The 12,538-nt window shown below is 42.4% G+C and overlaps 1 protein-coding gene across 1 annotated transcript in view; it reads right to left on the bottom strand.

The window, feature by feature from the left end:
• Positions 1 to 9,750, bottom strand: part of ube2g1a (ubiquitin-conjugating enzyme E2G 1a (UBC7 homolog, yeast)) — a 56,924-nt gene extending 47,174 nt beyond the window's left edge. Inside the window, exon 1 of the mRNA XM_072242989.1 lies at positions 9,467 to 9,750. Within this exon, the coding sequence (XP_072099090.1) occupies positions 9,467 to 9,512 (46 nt within the window). The 5' untranslated portion in view covers positions 9,513 to 9,750. The remainder of the gene's footprint in view (positions 1 to 9,466) is intronic.
• Between the last annotated feature and the right edge of the window lie 2,788 nt (positions 9,751 to 12,538).

The following is a 12,538-nucleotide window of genomic DNA, read 5'->3' as shown; positions in this document are numbered from 1 at the left end:
ATACAAAATGTAAATGCAATACAGTAGATTCCAGTTAATCAGAGCAACCACTTATTTGAGACAATTCTTAAAAACTAAATGAGAAAATAACAGATTCCCTTCATTTATTTGGGACACTGCTGCTTAATTGGGACAGCAGACTGCTGCCAGACAGCATCAGAACTGTGTACTCGTGTGGCCGTTAGACACTACCATGCTTAGAACGAAGAGTTTTTAAAACAGCATCAGCTGCATGCGCTTGTATTACACTATCCATTTGGGCCAACAAACGCAAATTCAAAAAGCAGCGATTTTGATTTTTTTTTCTTTCTTTACTTAAAATTTTCAGACCCTAGCCAAGATGCTGAAGACACTAGCTAGAAAAAGTTACCCGTTACCCTTGCTGTCTGCACCAATTGTTCAATCAAAATAACTCAGCAGCATACGTTTCATGACTTCCTTCAATGATAACTATTACAAACTAATAATTTTATAGTACTGTAGTAATATTGATAGGTGTTCTAATTTGTTCTGTATTTCATTTAAATACATAATTTGTCACTCAGTTAAACAGTAGTTTGTCTTTTCTTTTAATTCCTTTTTAACTATTTCCATGAAACTTCAGCTAATTGTGGCTTCCTCTTATTAGGCTGCTTAAATGTACTGGTCCCAATTTGTCCCAATTAACTGGAATCTACTATATTAAAATCGGGTAATTACTCTCTGAAGCTAGCTAACATTTATCCCTTAATATATACCTTGGAAACAAATTAGTTACCAAAGGTCATTGAGTTTGCTGTGCATAAATTGGTGACTTTTTAGAAAAAAAACAACTTTCACTGCACTTGTTTATCCCACTGACTAACTATAATTATGCCTGGGGTTATGCTGGGCACAAAGAACAAATTTCACTATGACCAATTTAGCTTCTTGTATGAAACTGCAACATTATGCACAGTTTAGACAGGAAAAGGCAGTCATCAAGAAACTAATTACTTTAAAAACCCTTGCAGAGTGAAATCTCCTACAAAGTTATACCGGTATATAAATTTAAATGGGACATATCCACAACCTTAAAACATTACCAGATCTCAAAAGGCCAAGACACTGGGAAGCTTAATGCAAAGCAGTAAACTATACTAAAAATTAGCAGCTGCTGAACATATCAATCCATTCTGTGACAGGTCATATAGGCAATCCACAACAGAACTATCAATGCTAACAGATCAGACTTAGAGGTGGCCAGGCTAGACTTTAAAAATCTTCATCCTTAAAAAGCTTGGTTTCAGTTTTCATTGTCAAAACAACCAAATTACTAAGGTGTTTTATCAAATTAGAGTAACTTAATCACTAACTTTTCTTATTGCCTTCTAAGTTCAGATCTAGCCTCTTCTCAGCATGAATGCAGGACCAGCAAAAGTTACCATCTTGCAACACAATGACAGACCCCTGGTCAATTTTTCTCCATCCCTGATACAAGGTCAAAGTATTTTGGCCCCACTCCTGTGCCTTTTAACAAAAACTTGTGAATAAATAAACTTCAGTTACTCCAAAGGGTGGAGTTCCTATGAACCAATTTGAAATTATGGCAGTTACACAGACAGTAAACAGGGTAGAGAATCTTCTAGCAAATTCTATAACCTGGCAAGTGCACAGGATCAAATAATTCAGTCAGCTTACCCTTAGCTAGTACTCGGTCACAGTTTAACTTACTCATACTTCATACCTTAGCGAAAGGGGGCAAAACAAGGAAATTAAATAATCCAGTCCATCAGTTTGAAAGTGTACAATACAGCCTTTTAAAAGGCAAGCAGCACTAAAAGCAGTTTGCAGTGACAGCACTTTAGAAACAAACAACTGAATTCTGGACATTTTTCAATATGCTGGATTCCTGATACTAAGTTACACAGTGAACCAAGTATTTTGTTTTCGATGTACATGTGGAAGTGCTTTCCATCATGGTTATACACATAGTTGCAGTAAAATTTTAAACTGTGTTGTTCCTATTGTGTGCATCGATATTTTTGAACAAGTTCCAACTGCGTTTTAATAACACACCCATGCGGCTGGCCTTCAGTCTGAGCCTAGACAAAATATTGGCAAGCTCTTCAATTGTGGAAACAGAACATTATGTAGCTGACATAGCAAAACAAACTTTAATCAATGGCCCAATGATATCCAGAACGTTCGGTGCAAATTGTGGTTTTGTACCCACCACCACAATCAATTCAAACAACGGTGTAAATCAGATTTAATATCACCGGCATATGTTATGAAATTTGTTAACTTTGCTGCGGCAGTCAAACGCAATACATGACAAATAGAAAAAAACTGAAGTATATATATGTATATTAAATAGTTAAATTAGTGCAAGACAAAACAAAAGTAGTAAGGTAGTGATCATGGGTTCAATTTCCATTTAGAAACTATATTCATGTTCCATGTGGGTCAAAATATTTAGTTGTTTACCCGTCTCTGTCATGTGTGTTTGTTTTCATTCTGATGTGTTTCTTCCTATTTACTGTGAATGCCACTAGAAAATAAATCTCAGGGTAGCATATCGTGACATATGTACTTTGATACTAAATTTACTTTGACTTCACCAAAAGCGGCAAATAAATGGAAACAAATCGCAATGGCCCAGTTTCATTGTGTCAATTTTAAAACAGATTCAAAGAAATCACAAATCTTTAAAATGCAATTTAACAAAGCTTTGCTTTCTGAACCACTAAAAACTCAGTATGGTCAAAGCACCCAGGACATCTTTAAGGAGCAGTGTCTCAGAAAGGCAGCATCCATTATTAAGGACCTCCAGCATGCGCTTTTCTCACTTACTATCAGGTAGGAGGTACAGAGACCTGGAGGCACACACTCAGCGATTCAGGAACAGCTTCTTCCCCTCTGCCATCCGATTCCTGAATGGACATTGAACCCTTGGACACTACCTCACTTTTTAAAAAAATATATAGTATTTGTTTCTTGCACGATTCTGATCAATGTATAAGGTATAAATTTACTTACTTTTTTTCCTACATTATGTATTGCATTGAACTGCTGCTAATAAGTTAACAAATTTCACATCACATGCTGGTGATAATAAACCCGATTCTGATTCAATCAAATAGTTATTTTCTGACATGATCATGGACTGCTTTGAACACAGGAATGGAAATGGGTCTTAAGCTTGCCCCATCATTCATTATCAATATCATATCAATACCCCAGGCCCCAATTCCTCAAAGTTGAGCTGGTGTGTCAGCCTCAAGTTGAATCGGACATCTGACTGGTCATAACTTACCATCATACATATCCAGCAGCAACCAAGTAATAAGCAAAATTCCCCTCTCCGAACCCCTACCAAAAATCTAAAAGTAACACCTTGTAATGATGGATGATCATCTGATACTACATTACTGATTGTTTCACATTCAACCCCAGAACATAACATACACATGAGAACACAGTAGGCCTTCTTCAATTAATTCCACATTGACTTCCATACAATGACTTCAGGGGAAATATTTTTTCAATTATCCTCTATATGAGCTGTTTTCTGATATTATCGCCAACAGACAAAAGGGTCATTGTGTTTATTATAATGAACTCTGCATGTCCCAATCATTGCCCCAACAGGAATTGCCCAGTGGTGTTAAAACTCCTCAGTCTTCCAAGCGAATGAAGCGGATCCTGAAGTGATGCCTCAATTATGTTAGTTAAGCACTATTACGGTGAAGCAGCACTGCACCCACTCAACTACTACACCTTTACCACTCTGACAATCCATCTCAACACACACACACCCCCACCCCCCAGAGGGCTGAACAATTTGTAGCATGACACACAATACTTTTTGATGTAGTCCTTAAGATAATGGTCAACATTTCATGGGCTCTTATTTACTCTGGCACCACTGCCAATCTACCAGCATAAGCCTACTATAAAACCTACCAATAAGGCGGGTGCTGTTGTAGTCTGGCGCACCAACCTCTACCTTGCTGAGGCACAGCAACAACTCGCAGATACCTCCTCTTATTTACCCCTCGATCATGACCTCACTAAGGAGCACCAAGCCATTGTCTCCCACACCATCACCAACTTTATCCGCTCAGGGGATCTCCCATCCACTGCTACCAACCTTATAGTTCCCACACCTCGCACATCCTGTTTCTAGCTCCTACCCAAGATCCACAAACCTGCCTGTCCTGGCAGACCTATTGTCTCAGCTTGCTCCTGCCCCACCGAACTCGTTTCTGCATACCTCGACACGGTTTTATCCCCCCTTGTTCAATCCCTACCTATGTTCGTGACACTTCTCACGCTCTTAAACTTTTCGATAATTTTAAGTTCCCTGGCCCCCACCGCTTTATTTTCACCATGGATGTCCAGTCCCTATACACTTCCATCCCCCACCAGGAAGGTCTCAAATCTCTCCGCTTCTTTTTGGATTCCAGACCTAACCAGTTCCCCTCTACCACCACTCTGCTCCGCCTAGCAGAATTAGTCCTTACTCTTAATAATTTCTCCTTTGGCCCCTCCCACCTCCTTCAAACTAAAGGTGTAGCTATGGGCACCCGTATGGGTCCCAGCTATGCCTGCCTTTTTGTTGGCGTTGCGGAACAATCTATGTTCCAAACCTATTCTGGTATCTGTTCCCCACTTTTCCTTCGCTACATCGACAACTGCATTGGCGCTGCTTCCTGCACGCATGCAGAGCTCGTTGACTTCATTAACTTTGCTTCCAACTTTCACCCTGCCCTCAAGTTTACCTAGGCCATTTCCGACACCTTCCTCCCCTTTCTAGATCTTTCTGTCTCTATATATGGAGACAGCTTATCTACTGATGTCTACTATAAGCCTACTGACTCTCACAGTTATCTGGACTATTCCTCCTCTTCTCACCCTGTCTCTTGCAAAAATACCATCCCCTTCTCGCAATTCCTCCGTCTCCGCCGCATCTGCTCTCAGGATGAGGCCTTTCATTCCAGGATGAGGGAGATGTCCTCCTTTTTTATAGAAAGGGGCTTCCCTTCCTCCACCATCAACTCTGCTCTCAAGTGCATGTCCCCCATTTCACGCTCTCACTCCATCCTCCCGCCACCCTACTAGGAATAGAGTTCCCCTTATCCTCACCTACCACCCCACCAGCCTCCGGGTCCAACATATAATTCTCCGTAACTTCTGCCACCTCCAACAGGATCCCACCACTAAGCACATCTCCCCCCTCTTTCCGCAGGGATCGCTCCCTATGCGACTCCCTTGTCCATTTGTCCCCCCATCCCTCCCCACTGATCTCCCTCCTGGCACTTATCCTTGTAAGCGGAACAAGTGCTACACATGCCCTTAGACTTCCTCCCCAACCACCATTCAGAGCTCCAGACAGTCCTTCCAGGTAAGGCGACACTTCACCTGTGAGTCGGCTGGGGTGATATACTGCGTTGCAATATAACAGGTTTGAGGCTCTAGTGTATTGCCAACAGAATTGGCAAGTTGGTACAGAATAATTAGGATGTATGTCCATTATTGTAAGAGATAAGGCACAGTAAGCTTTTGATGCAAACTTGTAGGGTGAAGGCAAGGCAGCACCTGAAGTATTATCTATAGTGTTTATTTTATTTAGAGATGTGCACAGCACAGAGCAGGTCCTTTAGGCCCAATGAAATGCACCACCCAGCAACCCACCTACTTAACCCTAGCCATGCCACAGGACAATTTACAATAATCAATTAACCTACTAACCAATAGGTTTTTGGAATGTGGGAGGAAACCAGAGCACTCAGAAATCCACACACAAGAGCAGCAAACTCCTTACCAGCGACATGGGAATTGAACTCTGATGTCTGGAGCTGTCAGCGTTGTGCTAACTGCTATGCCACTATGGCACCCTTCGGAGATAAGGAAGGATAGATTTGTATTTAAGGCAATGCAAAGATGACTCATTGGTCAATTTTAGGGATCAAAAAAATTCAGCAAGTCTGGCCTGAATTAACTGAAGTTTAAAAGAATGAGATTCCCTTAAAATGGATGATCCTGAGAGGGCTATCAATAGACAATAGGTGCAGGAGTAGGCCATTTGGCCCTTCCCGTGGCAGTGATAGATGAAGATTTATCAAACCAGAGACTTAAGACAAAAAGGGACTCTCTTCCAAGAGCAACACACGCAAAATGCTGGAGGAGGAAGCAGGTCAGGCAGGATGCTCTTCCAAGGGCAGTGACTCTTTGCAATCTGTGGAAGTGGAGTTATTGAATATATTCATGGGACAAACCAACATATTTGAGCTACAAGAGAGAAACGAGGAAAACACTGCTGTGTGTAATAGACTTGATAATATTAATACAGGCTGGATACGAGGCCCATTGACTAACACCTATTTTTAATGTTTTCCGTGGCTCACTCCACCACAAATGCAAGTGTTATTAATAAACATAGATACACCACACCACTCTGTTCCCAACAGAAATAGCTGGGTGAAATCGCTATACTGCAAACTTGGATATATACCTTTTATTCATGCTGAATCCATTTTAAAATGTTTATCCAATTCTAGCCAGTGATTACGCTGGACAACAAAGATTTACTTCCTGAATATTTTTGGGTCTATCTTACAAATTTTGGGTTACTGATCGTGAAAATAACTACGAAATTTCCCTATCATGCACCTTTAAAAAAAAATCACCTACATTTGATATTTCAATTCATAACTTAAGTCAATTAAAATGCTGCTCACAAAGTAAGCTGAAAGGTTTTCTAACCTATATGGAATGCAAATCTTACAGAAGAAAGATCATTGAAACATAATATTGAAAGAAGCAAATGAAGCTGCTGCTGGTCATGGGCAGGTGCTGGTTTATGGACAGATATGGGTTGACAAATACAAGATGGACTGTATAATTCACTGGAAGTGGCTGCATAAGTGAATAAAGTGATAAAGAATATGGCATGCTTTCCTTCATTCCGGTGACTGCCGAGTACAAGAGTAAGGAAGTCATGTGTGCAGTTCCGATCACTCCATTACAGCAAGGATGTGGAGACTATGGAAAGGTTGCTGAAGTTTACCAGGATGCTGCCTGGACTAGACAGCATCAGCTACAAGAAAAGGGGAAACCCTATAAGAGGTTTTCACAATTATGGTAAGAGGCAAAAAAAGCAGGCAGTTAGAATATTTTCCCCAGGGTAAAAATATCAAATACCAGCAGCAGACATGCTTTTAAGGTTGGGGGGTGGGGGGTGGGGGGGTTAAAGGCAATGTGAGGATCAATTTTAAAAAAATGTTGTGAATGACAGGTGCCTGGAAATGATTACCAGTAGTAGTGGTGGAAGTGGACAGTTTGGTGAAGTTTGAGGCTTTTAGCAAGGAAATGATAATGCAGATGATATGCAGGAAGAGGATATTTATTACAATTTGGTATCAAGATCAGCACAACATCATGAGGATAAATGGCTCGTCTTTGCACTCTACATTATTAGAAATAGTTGGTTCTCTGACCACATCATGCATTTTACAAACCCATACTGATTGCTTGCTCAGCTTGTGCCCAAATACACAATTCCTCAACCCTTAACATTTGAGAACTATCCCCACATATGTTAGGGAAAATAGGGTTACAAATTCTAAGTTTTCCTCAGCATTAAATACAGCACCATCATTTTAAATTCAGGGGATAATGTGAAGCTGTTATATTTAGAAAGATCACAACTAGTGCATAAATTCCCTCACCGACTTCAATGACCTGGGATAGCCCCTCCCACCAAAAAATTCTAGCCCACCAAGCTCCCGTCTATTTTGATTTTCCTTTTGTCCCTGATATTTTCCCTTTCATCCTCTATTATAAAGGCCAGTAAAAGTATATATAGCCTACCATATCCCAATTCTAATCATCAATTTCTTGTTCTGAGCAGCCACAATTGATATTAGCTCTGGCACAAAACAAACTCAACTTGTTCACAGATAAAGCAAGAAAAAGCTTTTAAAAAAAAAAAAAAATCACAATTAGATTCCATTAGGCTGGGGTTAGATAGCCAAGCTCTTAGTAACATTAAAATAAACTACACCATTACCACTTCTATATGCCCTCTCACTTCCACCTTTTATGGCAGAGAAATCCACAAGTCCTTCAACTTTCTAGTAAAGATATTGCTACTCTTCCCAGTCCTAGGTTGACCATTATGCCTAATTCTTGTTGACTCAAAGCTACTTAAAAGTTCAGTTTTGCTTCATGAAAATACACTTGGAAAAAGGATTTAGAAGTTGTTAGTTTCATATCTGTCCACACCAAGCAAATCACTCAATATGTACATTTTGTTCTTGGATTGAGCTTCCACTATTTCCACACTTGCTTCTCTTAATGAGGTAGCACATACCACAGATGGTATCTGTGAAATTTCTAAATAGTGTCTAATACTTAAATAATATCATACCTAAAATTAGCAGTACTTATTTGCTGTTATTCGGAGCATCTTTTTTGAAAGCAACTAAAATAAGTATTTTTGACACTAATTATGATTTGCTACTTCAATCATGACTTATAAAATTAAATTATATTCAATCCCTGATCAATCCTCCATTTCTTCTGATTATTATTAACTTCAAACTCACTTCAGGCATACAGTAGAATGACAGGCAAAATGTTGCGTTGACACACGCATTTACAACTTTGAGCAAACAGCCATTTGTTTAGTCAGGCGCTAACGAACAGAAGTTATCACTATCGCCAGACTGGGCAGAAACTACAGGCGCGTCTATTATTACCCACCCTCATATTCTCCCCATGGAGATATCCCTTCCAATTCCACTAACGCCAGAGAAATGTTCTGCCAAAGCCATACTGCGACTAGTGGAAGAAAATGATAGAAAATACTGGGAACACTCAGTAAATCAGGAAAGGGAAGGGATATTTCCAGCATTTTCTGTGTTTACTTCAGATTTCAGGCATCTGCACTTTTGTTTTGCATTACCACAACAGCTTTATCTTACAAAAAAATCTGTTCTCACATATTATTCCTAAGAGACGGTATAAAAACTTTCCACCGAGCCTGAATCCCAAAAACCTGACGCAGTACGGTACATGTGCGATTCATTTCGGGAGAGGGAGAGGGAGAGAGGCTTCCCACAGCTGCCAACAATAGAGACGCTGCCCTGTTACCTGAGCCACCGGGCGCCGGGCGCATGCGCGGGCGGGCGGGGACCCGGTCCATGTGTGACGGGGTGGGGAGGAGGGGGAGGGGGTTTAGGGGAGGACCGAGAGGAAGACGGGCAGCGGAAGAGATGATCGGAGAAGCGCACAAAGGGGGGGGGGGTGGTGGCGGCGAGGAAGACACCGCGTCCTCCGATACGGACGGCGATGTTGCACGGGCCTTGATTGCAGAAGCGGCGGGGTTGGGGGAAGGTGGGGAGTGCAGCTGGCGCGACAGCCGTCCGCCCGGTGTTTGTGCAACGACCGTCGTCCCAGCCCGGGGAGAAAGGATGAGCGGGCGCCCGCCGACATCTACCTGCCAGTTGTCTGCGGAGTAAGAGGGCCGACTGCGGCTCTGTCATGTTTAGCGGGCCGTGAAGTGCACAAAGGCGATCCCCTGCGATCGGCGCACCAGCTCCCGCCCGCCGCTCTCGCCTCAACTTTAATCGTCTCTTCAGGGCGCTCCGCGCAGGCGCAGCGTTCGCAGCTGCTCGCCCGGCTCGGGGAGGGGGGGGCGCACAAGCGTGATGGGCGGCTCGGCCCGCCCTCCCACCGGTCCTCCGCTCCGGATTGGTGGCGCTTGTGCCACCGGTGCCGGGATCTCGGCCCCGGGTTGGCTCGATTTTGTGCTGTCACGGTCACGTGGACATCCTAGCCCGGAGAGCCCGTGTCAAGTGTGGTTGAGCCGAGCTGCCGTGGGGTTCTCCTCCTCCCCCTCCCCAAATTTGGTCGGAAATGCACAGCGCTGTGCAGATTGGTAGCGCAATTTGTTTCCTAAATTAATTGTCGAGTCTTTCAAATGTTGAAATATGAGATGGTTGCGGTTGATAGCTATTGGAGAATACTAGTTTGGTAATATGCTACTTTACTACTATAAGTACAACATACAACTGGAAATCCTACTATGTGTCTTTAATATGAAATGCTCTGGTTGAGCGAGCTCATGAAATGATTTATTCACTACAACTACGTTGTACGCTTTCAGAATTGGAGAACGTTGATTGATGTTACCCCAAGGAGGAGCTAGCCCAGGCCAAAGGGAATAAATTAGTGGAGATTGACTCGATTAATCCCACTGTTTATGCCTGATCTGGTACAAGATATTACCCAACGCGTTATGGCCATTCGAGTTACGGAAATTCGCCCTGACTGAATTAAAAAGTCACCACTCGGAAATGTGAAATAGGGAATAAAATCCGTTTTCGCTGAGTTTATGTGGGGAAATCACAAACACAAATTTACTCTTTTCAAATTATATTCTCTCATCCACGTGCAGTAGGCGCTGCTTCGTGTTATGAAAAATCGCGATGCGGATTCTATACCCCCAACCCAAAGCAGAGGTTGCCTGTATGTGCTCAGCAACACATAAAACACGGAAGTCTAAAAGGTAATATAAAAACTAAAGATTGAGAACAGATCGGCCAACATTTAGGACAAGAAACTGGTGTCACTTCAATCAGAAATCCCTTGTCAAAACTCAAGAAGGAAAACACTTAAGTATTGTATATAGGCTTGGCCTCTCCATTTTGTGGACCCTTGTATCCACTCCCTAGTTCAAATAAGTTGCTTCTGTACAAAGTCTACCTGCTGTTACTTCAGCTTGAAGTAGACTTGCAATTAATTTGTTTAATGCATATGTGACCCTTAACACTGGCGTGGAGATCTTTGAACATTTTGCTATAGACCTTATTGTAAACATGAATGTGAAAGTACTCACACTATATACATTATTGCAATCCCTTTGTAATTGTTTGAGACAACCTTTCCCCAAATAAATTGGTCTGTTGGTGTGGTCAGCTCCTATGGTTAGTAGACGCAAGAAAATGCAGATGTTGGAATGTGGAGCAACACACAATTTGCTAGAGGAACTCAGTGGGTCAGGCAACATCTGTGGGAGATGTTACAGGATTTCAACCCAAAACCTATATAATTCTCCCCCTCCCCCCGCCACACACTCTGATTTCCTCCAACAAATTATTTGTCACACTATGAGCAACACAATGCACACAAATGCTGGAGGAACTCAGCAGGTTAGGAAGCATCTGCGGAGGGAAATGAAAGGTCAAGACTTTGGGCTGAGACCTTTCATCAGAACTGGAAAGGAAGTGGGGAGAAAACAGTGATGAACTGAGAGCTTGGATACATACATGGAATTATGATGTAGTGGCCATTACAGAGACTTGGCTGGCACCAGGACAGGAATGGATTCTCAATATTCCTGGATTTAAGTGCTTTAAAAGGGATAGAGAGGGTGGAAAAAGGGGAGGAGGGGTGGCATTACTGGTCAGGGATACTATTACAGCTAAAGAAAGGGTGGATAATGTAGCAAAGATCCTCCTTTGAGTCAGTATGGGTGGAAGTCAGGAACAGGAAGGGAGCAGTTACTCTGTTGGGGGTATTCTATAGGCCCCCCGGTAGCAGCAGAAATACAGAGGAGCAGATTGGGAGGCAGATTTTGGAAAGGTGCAAAAATAACAGGGTGTTATCATGGGTGACTTTAACTTCCCTAATATTGATTGGCACCTGATTAGTTCCAAGGGTTTAGTTGGGGCAGAGTTTGTTAAGTGTGTCCAGGACGGATTCCTGTCACAGTATGTGGACAGGCCGACTAGGGGGAATGCTAGATCTAGTGATCTAGTATTAGGTAATGAACCGGGTCAGGTCACAGATCTCTCAGTGGGTGAGCATCTGGGGGACAGTGACCACTGCTCCCTGGCCTTTAACATTATCATGGAAAAGGATAGAATCAGAGAGGACAGGAAAATTTTTAATTGGGGAAAGGCAAATTATGAGGCTATAAGGCTAGAACTTGCGGGTGTGAATTGGGATGATGTTTTTGCAGGGAAATATGCTATGAACATGTGGTCGATGTTTAGAGATCTCTTGCAGGATGTTAGGGATAAATTTGTCCCGGTGAGGAAGATAAAGAATGGTAGGGTAAAGGAACCATGGGTGACAGGTGAGGTGGAAAATCTAGTCAGCTGGAAGAAGGCAGCATACATAAGGTTTAGGAAGCAAGGATCAGATGGGTCTATTGAGCAATATAGGATGGCAAGAAAGGAGCTTAAGAAGGGGCTGAGAAGAGCAAGAAGGGGGCATGAGAAGGCTCTGGCGAGTAGGGTAAAGGAAAACCCCAAGGCATTCTTCAATTATGTGAAGAAAAAAAGGATGACAGGAGTGAAGGTAGGACCGATTAGAGATAAAGGTGGGAAGATGTGCCTGGAGGCTGTGGAAATGAACGAGGTCCTCAATGAATACCTCTCTTCGGTATTCACCAATGAGAGGGAACTTGATGATGGTGAGGACAATATGAGTGAGGTTGATGTTCTGGAGCGTGTTGATATTAAGGGAGAGGAGGTGTTGGAGTTGTTAAAATACATTAAGACGG

This window comes from Mobula birostris, chromosome 25, assembly GCF_030028105.1.
Source record: "Mobula birostris isolate sMobBir1 chromosome 25, sMobBir1.hap1, whole genome shotgun sequence".
Taxonomy (NCBI): Eukaryota; Metazoa; Chordata; class Chondrichthyes; order Myliobatiformes; family Myliobatidae; genus Mobula; species Mobula birostris.
Note: the sequence above shows the minus strand (reverse complement) of the source record. Positions and strands in the feature narration are given on the sequence as shown.